The sequence below is a fragment of the Pituophis catenifer genome, unplaced genomic scaffold (assembly GCF_029215685.1).
Source record: "Pituophis catenifer annectens isolate HBS135680 unplaced genomic scaffold, rPitCat1.0.hap2 SCAF_6, whole genome shotgun sequence".
Taxonomy (NCBI): domain Eukaryota; kingdom Metazoa; phylum Chordata; class Lepidosauria; order Squamata; family Colubridae; genus Pituophis; species Pituophis catenifer.
In genome coordinates, this window is record NW_027256886.1 from 5,842,324 (window position 1) to 5,861,780 (window position 19,457).

A 19,457-nucleotide genomic window follows, 5' to 3' on the forward strand; every position below is an offset into this window, starting at 1 on the left:
TAATTAACAGCCTTTGTTTGAAAAAGACTGATTTAATTTAGTAAACTAAGGTTTGTACAGACTTTGTGTGTGCTGCGTTCTTTGGGGTCCGTAGCTGGGGCAGAACAACACTGGAAGTTTGCATTGCAGTACAGGTAGACTTGCAACATTTCATTTAGTGACCATTCAAAGTTACAACGGCACTGGAAAAGTGACTTATGAGGCGTTTTTCACACCATTGACCATTGCAGCATCCCCATAGTCACGTGATCAAAATTCAGACACGTGGCAACTCATATTTATGACGGTTGCAGGGTCCCGGAGTTACGTGATCGCCTTTTGTGACCTTCGGACAAGCAAAGTCAATGGGGAAGCCACTTAACAACATTGGTGGCGCAGTGGTTTCGAATGCAGTACTGCAGGCTACTTCTGCTGAGTACAGTTTGGCAGTTCGAATCCCACCAAGCTCAAGGTTGACTCAGCCTTCCATCCTTCCAAGGTCGGTAAATTGAGGACCCAGATTGTTTGGGGTAATATGCTGACTTTGTAAACCTTTTAGAGAGGGCTGTAAAACACTGTGAAGCGGTATATAAGTCTAAGTGCTATTGCTAACAACCATGTTACTAATTTAACCATTGCAATGATTCACTTAACAACTGTTCTGCCCCAGCTACGGACCCCAAAGAACGCAGCACACACAAAATCCGTTCAAACCTTAATTTACTAAATAAACCAATCTTTTACAACAATGGCTGTTAATTAACTGCATTAACAGCTACCAAGAATTCAAAGAATAATAACTGAAAGCTTAATGTGGTTGGCAGAATGCACAGAAGCAATTTGCAGGAAGCTGATAAGCAAGACAAGACATGAAGGTATGTGAATGAAGTTGTTCCCTGCAAATTGCTTCAGTCGGCGTTCCTCCTTAAATAGGCTAAGGGAGTGGCCAATTAACCCCAAGCCTTACTCTCGAGGAGACCTCCTCCTGAGGAGCCACTCCTGCCTTTTGGCAGCTCTGCGCGCCCGTGCATCAAGAAGAGGCTCCTCCTCTTCATCCTCTTCACTTAAAGGAGCTTCTGGAGGTTCTGAAGGCCCTGGCTGAATCCCTGCCTCTGGCACCACATCTTCTCCAGCCTCCTCATTGTCTGACTCGAGTGCCAGCTGCACAGGCTGCTGGCGCAGCACCACACCAGCCTCCTCACTGTCGGAATCAGCTACAATCCTCACAGGCCGCTGACAGGCCACAACAACTATGGCAACGAAGGTTGTAAAATGGGGGCAAAACTCACTTAAGAAATCTTTCTCTTAAAGAGGGACCAAGAGCCATTTTGGGCTCAACCGTTGTCGTAAATCAAGGACTACCTGTATTTTGTCACTGGCTTTCTTTTCATCCTCTGAGAGGATTTCTGGAAGGAGAAAATAAAAATAAATAAAAATATAGAAGATCGGTTACGTAGGCCCTTTACCAGCGTTGGATTTTATTCAGCCAAGGCAGTTTGTGGATGAAATTAAAATTGGCATGAAAAGGCCAGTTTTGGAAGATAGACTTCTCTAACGTTGGAACTTCAGAACAGTTTTTAAACAAGCATATGTGCTGAACCGCTGCTGTTTCGATGAAAACACCAATATTTTTTCTTTAATTTTGAAGACGGCAGCAGAAATAGCAACTGGAAAGAATTATTTATATGCTCTAAATTGCTTGGAAGTTGTAGAACAAGTTGAGGAACCAATAGCTGCCCAAATGTTGAAATAAATCTTAGTGGTTGCACCCATCAGCCCTAATAGCATTAGCATAGGAAATGACTGGACAGGGGAAACCTTTTAATCTTTTACATTGGGAGCACCACAAATTGTCAGCGTTCCAAGTAATACACCCACAGCAAACAGAACTCCGAGATAGATAGATTCAGTTTTATTTGGAGATACCATATTGGCACAGACTGGTGAAAAACGACTCTGAACGTTCCTGCAGTTTTCACCTAATTAAAAGTTTTCTCCCTTCCCCAAACAATCAGTCACATGATCCAATCAAGGTGTTGGCTGGTTTCCTGGTAACTTCACTCATCCTCTCTCGGACCACCTGTAGGAATGACCTTGGTTCCCAGGAGAAAGTATTTTGTTTTGGCTACAAACCCCAGCTATCTCTATTCCCCTCTCCCTATCCCTCAGCTCCAGTGTGGCAACCGTCAGGGTTGACAGCAACACTGAAGCCTAAAAAAATGGCCTCGGTCAGGTCAGCTTCAGAGTTGACACAAGTTTCCTGATCTTCCTACATAATTTTTGGGACTTAGGATCTTTTGTCGGAGCTGAATAATGGTGTTCATCTGTCACCAAAAAATTATATAATTTCTGCCCTAGCCTTCCCCAGCCGCACGAAGTCGAGTCCTCATCCTGATAAACCCCTTTTATTTAATTTACAGTGAATTCCTCTCCAGCAAAGTCTTTCCTCTCCCAAAGTCTTTCAAGATTAGTTCACAATTACTGACTTTTATCAGGCTTGGAGAGTGGCCAGGCCCATATCTTTCAGAGGCCGCAATACTTGGCAAAAATGCAGGAATGAACTCATTGTCTCCTGCAAACTCCACTCCCCTTTCGCTCCTCTTTTATTCTCTCTGGGAGGGGCCATTCATCGTCCACCTGTGGCCTTACTCCCAAGTCGACCCTTGTTCTTTAGCTGTTCCCTTCGTCTGGCAGCTCTGCGCATGCACACACTGGGAACAGGATCCAGCTGTTCTTCTTCCCCACTGATATCCGACTCCGAAGGCAGCTGACAACTGTCAGATGGGCCTGGCCCCCTCTCTGCCTCCGACGCAGAGCCCTCATCAGAGCCTTCCCCAGACTCCAGGACTGGCCCATGTTCCTCCCCAATCTCCTCGCTGTCCGAATCTGCTGCCAGATCCTCTGGCTGCTGGCAGGCCACAACATAAGCGTGAAATTCTCCCCATTGCCAGTCCCTATCCTGCTCACCTTTGTCACGCATTTCCTTGATTTTCCTTCATGATAACAATGAAGGAAAGCCTAGCAGATTTTACGCATCCATGGGCTGATCTTTATGTACAGGTATCCTCAGCTTACGATCACAATTCAGCCGAACATTTCTGTTGCTAAGTGAGACAGTCGCTGTGAGTTTTATTTTTTATTTCAATGGCTGTGAATTATATTTTTTATTTCAATGGCTGTGAATTATATTCATTCACAGTCCATAATGAGTCACAAATAGTTTGTAAAGAGTCCGACAGAAGTCTGCCACACCCTGATAAGCACCCTCCTTTATCTCCCTTGACACGTTGCCAAAGACCTAATAGGCAATTAGGAGCACAGAGCACACGGAGCACAGAGTCAAAACGGAGCTTCAGAATTTAAACCGACCAGAACGAACAAAGTTGCTTCCTGCAAAGGCTCATGTCCCTTTGCTCCACCTTTACGTCTTATGGGAGGGGCCAATCATCTCCTGGCCTTACTCCCAAGTCGTCCCTTTTGCTTTAGCTGCTCTTGCCTTCTGGCAACTCTGTGCATGCGTGCACTAGGCTCCTCTTGTTCCTCTCCCTCGCTGACGTCAGACTTTGGAGGCTCTGGAGTCCACACGTAACGCCCAGATGACCCTGGCCCCATCTCTGCCTCCAACGCAGAGCCCTCGTCCGAACCTTCCCCAGACTCCAGGACTGGCCCATGTTCCTTCCCAGCCTCTTCACTGTCCGACTCTGCTGCCAGCTCTGCAGGCTGCCGGCGGACCACAACGCCACCACTAAGAAGAGTCTTTTTCTTGTAGTGGCCATCCTATGGGGAAAGGAAGATTGATTGATTGATTGATTATTTATTTATTATTTATTAGTTTGATTTATATGCCGCCCTTCTCCGGAGACTCAGGGCGGCTTACAATGCTTTTAAGCAATAGCCTTCATACTTTTGTATATACCTGCTTAGTAGGGCTTTTTGCCCCCCCCCCCCCCCAGCAGTGTTCTATTTTATACAAAGTCAGCTTATTGCCTCCACAAACCGGGTCCTCATTTTACCTACCTCGAAAGGATGGAAGGCTGAGTCAACCTTGAGCCTGGTGAGATTTGAACTCGCACTAATTGCATGCAGCTGGCAGCTAAATACTACTTTAACAGCAGTTTAGTCCACTGCGCCACCAGGCTCAGATTGATTGATTGATTGATTGATTGATTGATTGATTGATTAAATTTCTATATAGCAACGCTGGGTGGCTTGGAGGTTGAAGGAAGGTCACTGCAGAAGATACTAATGTCCTGGCTGATAACCTGCATTCCTTCTTCATACACGTGTTCTGTCATATTTGCTTCCAGGACCAGCTTGTAACCTTTTCCTGCGTCTCTGCAATTTCCATCTGGGGCCTTTCGTGGTCAATAAGTTTACATCCCCTGGGGTAAGTCACAAGAATTTGTTCTTTTTGGAAGCATTATTTATTTATTAAACGTATATATGCTGCCCCGTCTCACTCCGCAAAGGGTTGGTTTACAATTAATATCACAAAATAGCCATAGCATGTAGATTTATATATCGCTTCACAGTGCTTTACAGCCCTCTCTAAGTGGTTTACAGAGTCAGCATATTTGCCCCCAACAATTTGGGTCCTCATTTATTTTATTATTTATTTATTAATTTTATTTCTATACTGCCCTTCTCCCAAAGGACTCAGGGAGGTGTACAGCCTAATTAAAAACACAGAGACAGACAAAATTTAAAAATAATTAAAATTATTAAATAATAGGCCCAATTTATAAAACCCCAAATTTAAAATCCCATTTAAAACCAATTAAAATCTTTACATTGATAGCAATTAAAATCTTTACATTTTACCCACCTCAGAAGGATGGAAGGCTGAATCAACCTTGAGCCGGTCAGAATCAAACTGCCAAATTGCTGGCAGCCAGCAGAAGTCGCCTGCAGTACTGCATTCTAACCACTGCGCCACCATGGCTCCTGTTAATGTTAAAATATTAATAAGATTAGTTGCAAAACTACCCTGTTTCCCCCAAAATAAGACATCCCTTGATAACAAGCCCAAGCAGGCTTTTGAGCGCATGGCGATAAGGCCAAGTGCTTATTTCAGGGTTCACAAAAATATAAGACGGGGTCTTATTTTCGGGTAGTCCAACATTTTTTGAAGTCATAAAATCAGGCAGTAATCACTTAACGACCACTTTTCTTAAGAACAGAAATTCTGGTGGTCTCAATTGTGATCGTAAGTTAAGGACTACCTGTACTGGGGAGAGAATTGTATAGTGAAAAATAAAACATTCCTCGGCCCCTTGATCATCTCATTGGCTTATTTATTTATTTATATTCCACCTTTATTATGTTTACAAACTAATCAAGGTGGTGAATTTCTCCAACACATCTTCCTCCTCCTATTTTCTCCACAAAAAATTGAAATGTTTTAAATTATGGGCCAAATTTCATTTAATTATTTTTAAAATTATTTTAACTTTTGTGTACAAATGTTTTTATTTTTGGCTGTTCACCACCCTGAGTCTGAAAGGAGAAGGGCGGTATACAAATCTAATAAAAGATAAAGATAAAAGATAAAAGAAAAAAGCCCTGTGAGGTGGGTTGGGCTGAGGGACAGTGACTGGCCCAAAGTCATCCAGCATAGCTTTCTTGGCTAAGGCGGGGTTAGAATTCACCATCTCCCGGTGATTGGCCCAAAGTCATCCAGCTGACTTTCATGCCTAAAGCGGGATTAGAACTCATTGTCTCCTAATGATTGGCTCAGAGTCACCCAGCAGGTTTTCATGCCTAAGGTGGAACTAGAACTCAACACCAACTCTTGTTGATGGGCTCAAAGTCTTAACCACTAGACCAGTAGCCTCCAACCTTTTGGGCATCAGGGACAGGTTCTGTGGAGAAAGTTTTTTCCGTGGTCCGGAGGGGGCGTGGTTTCACGTGCTTCCTGATTCCCAGATGGAGCTTTGCTTCTTTACGCGGCCTGGTTGCTTGCATACCGCGGCCCGGTGTTGATTCACGGACCGGGGGTTGGGGACGCCTGCACTAGACCAAACTGCAATAGTTCACATTCTTCCAAGTATATTTCTTCTCTCACTTCACCATAGGTATAATTACAGTAACGTTGAAATGAGTTCAAATCCAAATTTTGAATCATCACCGTTAAAAACCTGCTCAAAAGCATGTGTTTTTTTTAAAAAAAGGCCTTTTTTAAAAGCAAGATTTTAAATTCCTATCATCATTCAAGCCTACTCAGAAACAAGGCCTCCTTGGGTTCATGGAGATCTCAAGTCTAGCTTTAGGTCAGGGGTCTGCAACCTTAAATACTCAAAAGAACTACTTGGACCCGTTTCCCACAGAAAAGAAAACACCGGGAGCCACAAAACCTGGGTGGGCGTGGCCAACTCGATGTCACTCACTTCCACCAGTCACATGACACCCCTCCTGAGCCACGCCTACCCAGCCAGTCATTAGGGCAGAGAACCAGTTGTTAAAAAACACCGGGGACCACAAAATCATTTTGACATCTCTCTCTTTCCCCTCTCTCCCTCCCTCCCTCCCCACCTCTCTCCCTCTCTCTCTGTATCTCTCTACATCTCTCTCTCTCTCTCTCCCCCTCTCTCTGTATCTCTCTGTCTCTGCCCTGGCCGCTTCTCCACCCCCCACTGTCACCCTTACCTTCTCAGGCCAGGCGTGACTGGGAGGGGAGGGTGAGGGCCGGGGCCAACTGTGGTGGGATCACCTGACAGGGAGCCACAGCAGAGGGCCCAAAGAGCCACATGCGGCTCCGGAGCCGCAGGTTGCTGACCCCTGCTTTAGGTTAATCAAATATTTATTTAATGTCGTTTGTTGTATAAATGCTGCTGGTGAATAATCCTTCAGTGCTGTCTTAAAAATTTCAGCATCGGATACCCTTTGTCCTTTGATGAAATGGAGTAAAAGGATTTCTGGTTATTCCTGGGCTCCCTTTTATTCCCTGCACTCAATTCTCTGTTAACGCAAAAATGCTTTTTGTTCTTCCGTTCTCGGCTCTGACTCCCGTCGACAGCTCTTCATGTGTCTGGTGTGGATTGTGCTCCAAATTATTGTGATGACGATGTACTACGACATACAGCCACCGACTCAGCCTGCAAGGGTGCCGCAGGATGCCTTGGAAGAGGAGCAGAAGCCACTGATAGGGCATGAGGGCGGCCAAGAAGAGGCCACGGGAAGAAGCTGCTACGGCAGCACCCCTGTGGCACTTCCACAATCTTCCCTCGGTGATGAATGCCGATATGTGCCCAACGGACACTTGGCAGATGAAGAATTGGCTGAAGAAGACAAGAACCCCTTCCATCAATTTAGCTCTGTGAGAGGTGAGGTTAGGTGACCCTCGTTGTGGCAGGAACAGGCGGTGTCATAGTTGCCCAGGCTGTGGGCTGCACGTGGTCCCTTTTTAGAACGTAGAACATAGAATAACGGTTGAAAGGGACCTTGGAGGTCTTCTAGTCCAACCCCCTGCTCAAGCAGTAGACTCTACATCGGGACAAATGGTTGTCCAATCTCTTCTTAGAAACCTCCAGTGATGGAGCACCACGACTTCTGAAGGCAACTTCTGTTCCATGGATTAATTTTTTTCTCACTTTCAAGAAATTTCTACTTAGTTCTAACATGTATCTCCCCTTGATAAGTTTCCATCCATTGCTTCTTGTCCTGCCTTCAGGTGTTTTGGAGAATAGGTTGACCTCCCTCTTCTTTGTGGCGGCCCCTCAAGTATTGGAAGACTGCTATCTTGTCACCCCTAGTCCTTCTCTTTGTTACAATAGACCTACTTAGTTCTGTTCTGTCCCCGTCTCACACACGCACCCCCACAGACAGTCAATAGTGAAATAAACCAGCCGACAAAGGTTTCTCTAAGAGCAGAATTGGCAGCAACCCAGTGTCTGGCTGCCAAGAGTCTTTTACTTACAAAGGGAGTGTTTTTCAAAGCCAACACACAACAGATGAGAGAATATTCAAAAAGTCCAGCAATGCAGAGAGGTTTGTTCAATATCAGTTTTTGCTCGTCACAGAGCTTGAATGGCCACCACACCCCCTTTTATATCCTGTGGGGTATGGTCCAGTGACTCAGCCTAATCCCTGGCACGCCTCTTCCTCTGCTGCGCGCGCTTATCTCTGCGACGCTGTCGAGGGTCCAGCCAAGACTCATCATCATCATCATTACTGTCCACCTGTGGCTGCGTGGAAGTGCTTGGCCCCCCGGGCCTATCTCTTGGCCTTTGGAGGACACCGGAGGCATTGCCAGAGAGGAGGGTCCTGGAGAGGGAGGCCTTGCCAACTCCTCTCCTTCACTCTCGGAGTCCTCTCCTGCTGATAACACAGGCTCGGTGATCGGAGCCACAACAAGTTCCCTCAATCGTTCCTCATACGCTTTAGCCTCCGGTCCGGTAATCATCTTCGTAGATCTTCTCTGCGCCCCTTTTTTGTGACCCACAGAGTAGGAGTAAGGGGACTTTTGACCTCTTTTTGTTTTTAGACGTTTAAAAAGCGGTAAAATGGATGCACGAGCCTTGCCAAGATGAAATCTACCCATTGTAGAAAGTTTCTGAAAATTCCCTTTACGATTGGACTAATTAGCCTAATCTTGATGGTAAGGGATAAGGCATCCATATTACTCCTTAAATCAACCATTAGCCCACCAGAAAGGACATCCGTTTTGGTCCTGTGCATTTCCTGTGTCATTAGTGATATCTCTAGCCATGGTGGCTCCTTGTAAATAACTCTTGTGTGGCATAATCCCCCAACTCAGCAGTGAAATGTAAAATTTGTTATTACCGGCATGGCGTGGGGGGTAATGTGACTGAGTGGGCATGGCCAACTTTTTTTTTTTTTTTAACTTTTAAAACCATTTTTTCTACAACCTCTTCAGCCAAAGAGGTTGTAAAAAAAATGCTTTTAAAACCCTCTGACGATCCCAGCTGAGTTGCCTATCGTCACCGCTACCGGCTCGGTGGAACCAGGCCGAACTGGGAGGAACCCACCACTGACTTCAACTTCCAGAATTCTCCAGCCAGCATAGCTGGGAGTTGAAGTCCACAAGTCTTAAAGCTGCCAAGTTTGGGGACCCCTGTTACAGATTAACCAGATAAACAGAGTTTGCACATCGCCGTAAACTTTAGAACTCTCTAACAGAGTTCATAACCAGGATCTTTTGTTAGCCTGATTCAGAGGGTTGTGTGAACCCGACCTTGAACTTTGCCAAGTAGAGCTTTCAAAAGTAAGGCACAGAGGGACGGTTTTATGATTAATCCTTCATTTCTTTATTTTCACACACACACACCCCCCGGGTAAAAAGGGCCTCCTGCCTCCTCAGCCTCAATAAGGCTCTTCCCGACTTGATGGTGGTTTGTGTTTTCATTTCAGAATATTTGCGGGAGGAAGTGGTGGTTCTCCTCACCGCCCAGTTCATTACTCTCTTCAATCAAACGGCATTGGAGGTAGGTAGGCCCTAAATTGTGCATCGACCCTGGGCTCGTTGGGGAGCTCTGAAGCAGAGAGTGGAAGACTTAATGTTATGATATTTAAATCCAGTAGCTGGAACGGTGGGGTTGTGCGGTGAGCCAGAATTCTGGGAATTGAAGTTCACGCATCTGAAAAGTTCCCAAAGTTGGACACCCCGATCTAGAATCTCCTTTCCAATTTTTACAATTTATTTATTCCTTCTCCCTTTTCCCCCCACACAATAGCAACCCTGTAAAATGGCTTAGATTGGAGCGATTAGCCCAGGGGTCTGCAACTTTAAATACTCAAAGAGCCATTTGGACCCGTTTCCCACAGAAAAGAAAACACCGGGAGCCACAAAACCTGGGTGGGCATGGTTGGCTGAGGAATTCTGGGAGTTGAAGTCCACAAGTCTTAAAATGGCCAAGCATGGCTGGCTGAGGAATTCTGGGAATTGGAGTCCACAAGTCTTAAAATGGCCAAGCATGGCTGGCTGGGGAATTCTGGGAGTTGAAGTCCACAGGTTTCAAAGTTGCCAAGATTGGACACCCCTGATACAGACCATACTTCTCTACCTTGGGGTCCCCCAGACCAAGTTTCTTCTTCCTCATTTGGAAGACTCGGAAGTTGAAATGTTGAGAATCAAAACCAGGAGTTTAATGTATTGAAAGTTGCTGCTTGTAGCGTTGGAGGCCATTCTCAGGATAGGTGAACCACCTGACGCTTCTATTGATTTTCCTCTACAGACTATGGTGACTCCAATTACACAGAAGTATTTGAACTTTGGAGAACTGGAGAACAGCATCATGTATTTCCTGTGTGGTGTGGAGGTAAGGGTGAAAAGAGGTGACACTGTAACTGAGCAGTGTGTGTTTGTTATAGGAGATTTTGCTCACTGTACCACTTTAATAAGGTAGAGTGTCGGTCTGACCAGGTAAAGCAGGTAGGAATCGTGGCTGGATGAGCTGATTCTACTTTATTGCAAAGCTACATTAATAGCATTATGGGGAATGCCATACATTATGGCAAATTTACACAGCATGCTAAAAAGCAGAGACATCACCCTGCCAACAAAAGTGCGTATAGTCAAGGCTATGGTGTTCCCAGTTGCAATGTATGGCTGGGAAAGCTGGACCATAAGAAAGGCTGAGCACCAAAGAATTGAGGCCTTTGAACTCTGGTGGCTGGAGAAGACTCCTGCGAGTCCCTTGGACTGCAAGGCGATCCAACCGGTCAGTCCTTGAAGAGATCAACCCTGACTGCTCTTTAGAAGGCCAGATCCTGAAGAGGAAACTCAAATCCTTTGGCCACCTAAGGAGAAGGAAGGACTCCCTGGAGAAGAGCCTAATGCTGGGAAAGATTGAGGGCAAAAGAAGAAGGGGACGACAGAGAACGAGGTGGCTGGATGGAGTCACTGAAGCAGTCGGGGTGAGCTTAAATGGACTCCAGAGGATGGTAGAGGACACGAAGACCTGGGGGAACATTGTCCATGGGGTTGTGATGGGTCGGACACGACTTCGCAGTTAACAACAACAACATTAATAGAATCTTAATAGCGGAAATTTTGAGTAGTTTGGAGAACTGGCAAATACTACCTCTGGCTGGCCCCAGAGTGGGGAGGGAATGGAGATTTTGCAATATCCTTCCCCTGCGATGCCCACCAAGCCACGCTCACAGAACCGGTAGGGAAAAATTTTGGATTTCACCCTTGGAAAGGTCTCTTCCGACCCTCTTGCCCTGCCTATTTCAGGTAGTCCTCGACCTACAGCCATTCATTCAGTGACTCTCTGAAGTTACTGGTTCATATTTATGACGGTTGCAGTGTCCTGGGGTGACGTGATCGCTTTTTGCGACCTTCTGACAAGCAAAGTCAGCGGGGAAGCCAGATTTACTCAACAACCGTGTCCCAGATGTGTTTTTTCAAAAGGCAACTGGACTTTTGTTTTTTCCTTTGAAGATGTTTCGCTCGTCATCCGAAAAGCTTCTTCAGAACTGAAGTCAGAACTGAAGAAGCTTCTTGGATGAGAAGCAAAAGGTCTTCAAGGCGCAAAACAAAGAAAAAGCACCTTTGAGAAAATCAAGACTTGGATAATTGAGAATCTCCATGGACACTAACTCTATTACTGTACTGATTCATTTAATAACCGTGGCAAGAAGCATTATAAAACGGAGCAAAACTCACCACTGTCGGAGTGTGCACAGGTCTATCCTGTGTATCAACCCAGGAACAAGTACAGCCAATTGTGGCTTGTATCAAATAGTGGTTTTTATGTACAATAGGAATATAGGAATAGTATACACACACACACACGTGCTACAAGCAGTATCCCAACAAACAGCAATTACAGCAAGGAAGAAACTTGATGAACCAACCAACACTACAGCAGGGCCTCCTCTTATTACACAGGCTCTTAAAGGGATAACAGCCAAAGACCCTGCTGACTCATTCCCCTCATTGCATCGGCTGGTCAGCTCTTAAATTAACACCTTGACAGTTTTACTTAACAAGGTAAGTATTGGGCTCACTTGTGGTCATAAGTCAAGGACTACCTGTATCCATCTTTGAGCTTCTTATCTTTGCTTGGCAGTGTCTCTTCTGCCAGGTCTGGGTGATGCTAATTTTGCTCTGCCCTGCCTCTGGTAAGCAGGTTCTTAAATAAGAATGTTCCTTCTGCGCCAACTGAGGAAGCTCAAACTGCCCAAGGAGCTGCTGATTCAGTTCTACAGAGGAATTATTGAGTCTGTTATCTGCACCTCCATAACTGCCTGGTTTGGATCTGCAACCCAACAAGACAGACAGAGACTTCAGAGGATCATTAGAACTGCAGAAAAAACAATGGCTACCAACCTGCTTTCCATTGAGGACCTGTATACTGCACGAGCCAAAAAGAGGGCTGTGAAAATATTTACAGACCCCTCGCATCCTGGACGCTATAGAGCACTGCATACCAAGACAACTAGACACAAAAACAGTTTTTTTCCCAAACGCCATCACTCTGCTGTATAAATAATTCCCTCAACACTGTCAAACTATTCACTAAGGCTGCATTACTATTTCTATTAATCTTCCCATCAATCCTATCACCTATCTCCTCCCACTTATGACTGCATGACTGTAATTTTGTTGCTTGTATTCTTAAGATTGATATTGATATTGGTTGTTTCCTGATTGCTTATTTGTACCCTTTGACAATCATTAAGTGTTGTTCCTTATGATTCTTGACGAACGTATCTTTTCTTTTTATGTACACTGAGAGCGTATGCACCAAAGACAAATTCCTTGTGTGTCCAATCACACTTGGCCATAAAAAATTCCGTTCCGTTCCGTTCCGTTCCGTTCCGTTCCGTTCCGTTCCGTTCCGTTCCGTTCTCTATTCTATTCTATTCTATTCTATTCTATTCTATTCTATTCTATTCTATTCTATTCTATTCTATTCTATTCTATTCTATTCTATTCTATTCTTCTCCCAGGGTCTCTCTCACATGCCATTACATGCAGACAGGAGCTGAGTCCCCACTGCCAGATCTTCCAATGTACCTCTTCCACATCAAACCTAAAGCAATGCATAATCCTTGCCCTTTATCTCCCTCTCTTAAAAGAGCCATCTCTAGGCGAGACGGGTGACAATCAGATTTTGGCTGTTGATAGACGGCAGTTATTAAGAATAACCAAAAATGGTTTGGGAAGAGACATTTTTAATGTAGCTAATGGGTGATGCTAATTTTGCTCTGCCCTGCCTCTGGTAAGCGGATTCTTAAATAAGATAGGAACCTGGCAAACCTTTCGAGAAAGTGGGGCTGCGAGTCTGTAGTATAAATAATAATCTGTTTTAGGGTCTCTCTGCCTCTCCTTCCCTCCCTCCAGTTGATATTTCTGTGGTTCAAAAATGAAGGCCTTGGCCACCAGTTAAATTTCAGTGTCCATCTCATGATTTAGGCCCGTGATGGCGAACCTGTGGCACGCATGCCCAAAGTGGCACGTGGAGCCATATCGCCTGGCGTGCACGGCGTTGTCCATTCCTCTTCCAGGTTTCTGGCACGCATGCGCACCCAACAATCAGCTGGCCTTTGTGTGTGCGGCAGTGCTGGAAACCAGAGGAGCTGGTCTTCCATTGTCCGGCCTGAGCATGCGCGCCAACCAGCTGATCGGTGTGTGCACGTTCACGGCAATAACTGGAAGACTTGCTGGCCAGTGCACATGCGCACGCATGCCGGAGACCGGAAGTACTTTAACCAGCGCGCGCATGACCCCCTGGGCAGCTCCTCTTCCTGGTTGTAGCCCTGAAGAGTGTGCACACGTGTGTAAGTGCTCCCTTACACACACGGTAAGTGCCATCACTGATTTAGGCTGTGTTGACACAATACGGTTAAGCCATTCCACTGAATTAGTCTAAATTTTATGAGTCTGCTTAATCTATTGCCACATAAATTGAATGGGGGGAGGGAAGGAGGGAGAGTTTCAGATTTGACGAATAAAACGAATTAACCTAATGGGATGTGTTTGCGTGACAAGCTGTGTCATACACACAAAACCCCACCATCTAACTATTTATATCGGTATATAAATTGGAAATAAATAAATAATAATAAATAACTAAAGTTCTTTGGTTAGTGGACAAGGAGAGCCAGTCAGAGGCAAGCCCCTCCCTTTGAACGCAGAGAGATTCTGGAGTAATCTCTGATCTCTTTGATTGACAATGTGGAAGCATGCTATGAGAGGGCTATGACAGTTCGCCAGCCAATTTGCCATGGAACAACTTGTTTCAGGACAAGAGTCAAACTAGCATTAAATAAATCATGGCATAGAATCATTAAAAAAAAAGGATGCAAAAGGAGGGACAGAATGAAATGTGAAAGACAACAATTAAAATATTTATTTTAAATAATTACAGTATGTTTAGGAGTATAAGACGCTCCGGACTATAAGACGATCCTATCTTTTTGGGGGAGGAAAACAAGAAAAAAAAATCTGCCTCTGCCATCCAGCAATTTGCCTCCTTGCAGCAAACAGCAAACAGCCTGTTTCAGTTTCAGCACAGCCTGATTAGCACGAGAAAAATAAAAATCTGCCTCTGCCTCCCAGCAATTGGCCTCCTTGTAGCAAACAGTGGAGGCTGAAAATGGGCGCGGAGGCGGCAATAGGCAATGGCAATCCCTGCAGCCTGAAACAGCTGATGGTCGGGAGGCGGATCCAACCGACAAACAGCTGCTTGTGCTAATCAGGCTGTGCTGAAGCTGAAACTGAAATGGGCTGTTTGCTGCAAGGAGGCAAATTGCTAGGAGGCAGAGGCCAAAGGGTGGGGGCCAGCGGGTGGGTGGGGCTACATTCGGTGTATAAGACGCACCCAAATTTTCACCCTCTTTGGGGGGGGGAAACGTGCGTCTTATACTCCAAAAAATACGGTAAATTGAATTATTAAATTGTTCCATCGTGAATTGTCCTGCGGTTTGTCCTGCGCTACGGCGAGTTGATGGCAGCGAGTTCTCCCAATCCTTGCTATGAGAGTCACTGCACACACAGGGTCTGATTACATGGTTATTGTGCCTCTTCTTTTTCAGGTCATCGCTGGCTTCTTCCTGGTGCGTTTTCTCAGCGCCCGGCTATCAGATCGGTTCATCTTGCTCCTAGGTCTGGTCATCTGTAACATAGCCTGCGTCTGGTGCCTGCTGTTCCTGGCACACCCCCAGGGTAATGACGTTGGACGGCTGGAGAAGAGCGGGAAAGTGTCTCCGCTCCCATCTTCTCAGTTCCTGACCTCTTGATGCCCTGGAGATGTAGAGTTCTAGTAGAAGAGAATTATCTGTAACTCAGGATTGAACCGTGGGGCACTTGGTGCTGACTGAACTTGGTTGTTTTCTTGAGGATGTTTCCTTACCCAACGAGGTGAACATCATCAGTGCTAGCAAGCAAATGTCTATGGAGATTCTTAGTCATTTACCTCAGGGGTCTCCAATTTTGGCAACTTTAAGACTTGTGGACTTCAACTCCCAGAGTTCCTCAGCCAGCTCTGCCGTAGCCAACTAACACTTGGAGGTTTTCTTAGCAGATTTTCCTCTCCGTATATTTGCATGGATCATGATGAAACCTCGTAGCACATCTTGACCCACCAAAGAGCTACCGTATTTTTCGGAGTATAAGACATACCTTAGATTTTGGGGAGGAAAATAAGAAAAAAGCTGATTGGCAGGTGGATCGGCCTCTCAGAATACCCCCAATCAGCTGTTCCCAGAGGTGAATTTTAGCAACAGGTTCCTTAGTTGTGAGCTCTGTGTCTTGTTTGTTTGTTTTTTTTTTGCTTTTTTTTCTGCCTCTGAAACTTCTGAAACTCTGTTTCAGAAAAAACTTTCTTTTCTTGCCTCTGAAAGCCTCCGAAACAGAGCTTCAGAAAAAAAGCCTCTGAAACTCTGTTTCTGAGGCTTTTTTCCCGAAGCTCTGTTTGGGGGCTTCTTTTCTGAAGCTTCGTTTCTGATGCTTTTTTCAGCCTCTGAAACTTCGTTTGAGAAGCTGGATGGGGCTACATTCGGAGTATAAGACACACCCAGATTTTCACCCTCTTTTTTGGGGAGAAAAGGTGCGTCTTATACTCCAAAAAATACGGTAAGTTAGGATGGCCAAGTTGAAGGTGGACGTCCAGGTGAGGGAACCAGCTTTGAGTGAGGGTGTAATTTACACTGGTATGATCTGCTGTGAACTTTCTCCTTACCTTGTTTTCCATGTCTCCGTCCCTCACTCAGGTACCTTTGCTGTCCTCCTCACGGAGCTGGTCGTAGGTGTCTTTTTGCAGGTCTTGGGCCTGCCCTTCGTGGCTGTCTCCCAGGTATCGCTCTTTTCTAAAGTCACAGCAGAGAGAACACAAGGTAAGCAGAGGTGGGCTTCAAAAATTTTAGCAAGGGGTTCTCTGCCCGGTTGCTGGGTGGGCGTGGCCATGGTGGGCGTGGCCTAGTCGGCCTCCTGCATCACTGGCTTCAGGTCACTCACGCCCTTGTCACCTCCCGACTGGATTACTGCAATGCTCTCTACATGGGGCTCCCCTTGAAAAGCACCTGGAGACTCCAACTGGTCCAGAATGTGGCTGCGCAGGTGGTTATGGGCGCAACTCATTGTGCCCACGTGACACCCCTCCTGCACGAGCTGCACTGGCTCCCAGTGGTCTTCTGGGTGTGATTCAAGGTGTTGGTTACCACCTTTAAAGCGCTCCACGGCATTGGACCTGGGTACCTTCGAGACTGTCTTCTGCCACCAGTAGCCTTCCACCGGCCAGTTCGCTCCCACAGAGAGGGTCTCCTTAGGGTGCCATCGGCCAAATTATGTCGGCTGGCGACACCCAGGGGGAGGGCCTTCTCTGTGGGAGCCCCTGTCCTTTAGAATGAGCTGCCCCCAGAAATCCGTAAGATCTCCGACCTCCGTGTATTTCGCTGTGCCCTCAAAACCTTATTGTTCCACCAGGCCGGGCTATCAATGCAAAGATTTTAATTGGTTTTAAATGTGGGATTTTAAATTTGGGGGTTTTATAATTGAGCCAATTATTTAATAATTTTAATTATTTTTAAATTTTGTCTGTCTTTGTGCTTTTAATCAGGCTGTACACCGCCCTGAGTCCTTCGGGAGAAGGGCGGTATAGAAATAAAAATTTATTATTATTATTATTATTATTATTATTATCTTCTTTTAATGACCCCATAATCCCTTGCGGGATGGAGTCTCGGCAACTGAATGGAGCTGAGGGTTTACTGGCCAGATGCCCTTCCTGTCGCCAAGGCGGAGTTTTTTTTTTCCAAGTAGATATAGTTTCATTGTGTCCAGAGAGAGAAATATCTGCCTCTACCTAGGATTGAACTCACAGCCTCCTGATTGTGAGGCGAGAGCTCCACCTCTGGGCCACCGCACCACTCTTGTGAGAGCCTTAATAGAGCAGGATTTATTTCTCTCTCGTTCTTTCTTCTTTTGGCAGGTTTCAGTCAGGGTCTCCGTCGCTCCGTTGGGGGAATTGCCACCATCCTGGGGCCTTTGTGGGCTGGAGGATTGACGGATAATCTGTACATCATGCTAGGTGTGATGATGGGGCTCCTCAGCCTCTTGATGGTGAGTGTGTGAAGGCCAGTTTTCCTTTCTCTTTCTTCAGCCGGAGCGTCCCGTGTTAAAAGTGTCATTCTGAGATCCCAGATTTCTCTCTTCTGAAGAGAGGATCTTCCTGCTGTGGGGGGGAAAAAATAGAAAAATAAAATCTGAGGATCACAGAAATCAGCCAAGTATTTTCATGACCGTTTTCAGACAATTGCTGGAACCGAAGAGTTCTTAAGAGGCAAAGCCACGGTGGCGCAGTGGTTAGAGCTGTTGTGACCCAGGCCCAAGTAGTTAGTATTAAATACAAGCAGTTCGAAAACAAACAGACTTTATTAGAACAGCTGAGAATTAACACATTCTCAGCGTAGTCCAAACTAAATTAAAGCAAATTCTTCAAAACACCATTGCACAGTTTATCACCGACCTTGGGACACTTAGGCAAACTGCCAAAGGCTTTTCTTGGCAAAAGTTCAGAAGTAGAAGACGCCGACAAGAAATGAATACAGTGAAACAAGAACCAATTCTCTCAACGGTTGTTTTCCGGCAAAGGGGCCAAGAGCCGTTGCTGGTCTTTTAAGCCTTATGGGAGGGGCCAATCATCTCTTGGCCTTACTCCTGAGTCGTCCTCTCTACTTTATCTGCTCCTGCCTTCTGACAGCTCTTCTCATACGTGCACTAGGAACAGGCTCCTCCTGTTCCTCTGCCTCTCTACTGTTTGACTCTGGGGGCTCCGGAGTCTGCGCATCACTCCCAGATGGCCCTGGCCCCATCTCTGCCTCCGATGCAGAGCCCTCATCCGGGCCTTCCCCAGCCTCCAGGACTGGCCCATGTTCCTCCCCAGCCTCCTCACTGTCCGACTCCGCTGCCAGCTCCGCAGGCTGCTGGCGGACCACAACATAGTTACTGTTATTTTTCTTTCCCCTGCAGGTCATGGTGGGGCTGTCCTACAAATATCTGGTCGAGATCCCGAGTCAATACCCCTTGCCACGAACAACCCAGGAGGAGTCCAACTCATGAGGATCCAATGAGTTACCCTTGGAGGGATGGAGAAGCTCGTATCCCCCCACCCCCAGGTGAAGGAACTGCCAGCCAGCTGGCCATGCCAAGGGGAACCACTTTGGCTTTCAAATTCCAGACTCAGCAACATCAGGAGAAGCCAGTAGAGATGGAGGAGTCGGATGGTCTCTTCTTTCCACCAGAATATTTCTTTTCTTTTATTCCACCCCCCTACGAACCCAGCTTTCTTTCTTTGGGCTGCCGAAAAGGAAAAAAATAGCGTGCTAACCCTTCAGTCGAGCGAAGATCCAATGCAAATCTCATGTCCCCGTTTTGCAGAAGAGAACCAACGAGCTCCTTGGTGAATCTGAAATCCTTCTACGAAAAAAAAAAAAGAGAGAGAGAAGACACGCAGGCCTTTATTTAATCTTTACTTTCTTAATAATTTATTATGACTTTTGTGACCCACCCATTATTTTACTGCTGCTGCTATCCGCTGCTGTTTTCACAATTCCGACCTTGATGATTGTTAAACTGCACTGGGAGGGCTGGATGTTTTTATTTATTAAAAGTATTTCCACCCTGTCCACCTTTGGGCTGAAGACTGAATAGAACCTAGAACAAGGAATAATAAGAGTTGGAAGGGCCCTCGGAGGTCTTCTAGTCCACCCCGTTGCTCGAGCAGGAGACCCTGTACCAGTCATGGCAAACCTTTTTGCCATCGCGGGCCAAAAGCGGGAGGAGTGGGGGGGGGTCGTGCACGTGCGTGGCCACACCCATAATTCAATGCGCCCCGCCCCCCATGCAAACCCCGCTTTGGCACGCAATGGCACGGTAGGCCTGTTTTTCACCCTCCCCAGGCTCCAGAGGCTTTCTAGGCGCCTGGGGAGGGCGAAAACAGCCTTCCCCACCCCCTTGGAGGCTGGAAATGGCCCATTTGCTGACTTCTGGTGGGACCCAGAAAGGCTCT

At 46.2% G+C, this 19,457-nt stretch overlaps 1 protein-coding gene across 1 annotated transcript in view; it reads left to right on the plus strand.

Annotated features, from left to right (window-relative positions):
- LOC139318032 (major facilitator superfamily domain-containing protein 8-like) overlaps positions 1–19,074 on the plus strand; it is a 39,409-nt gene extending 20,335 nt beyond the window's left edge. Inside the window, exons 5-12 of the mRNA XM_070945272.1 lie at positions 4,287–4,366; positions 6,995–7,301; positions 9,349–9,422; positions 10,173–10,256; positions 14,986–15,115; positions 16,162–16,284; positions 17,379–17,509; positions 18,419–19,074. Coding sequence (XP_070801373.1) covers positions 4,287–4,366; positions 6,995–7,301; positions 9,349–9,422; positions 10,173–10,256; positions 14,986–15,115; positions 16,162–16,284; positions 17,379–17,509; positions 18,419–18,508 — 1,019 coding nt within the window. The 3' untranslated portion in view covers positions 18,509–19,074. The remainder of the gene's footprint in view (positions 1–4,286; positions 4,367–6,994; positions 7,302–9,348; positions 9,423–10,172; positions 10,257–14,985; positions 15,116–16,161; positions 16,285–17,378; positions 17,510–18,418) is intronic.
- Positions 19,075–19,457: the final 383 nt, after the last annotated feature.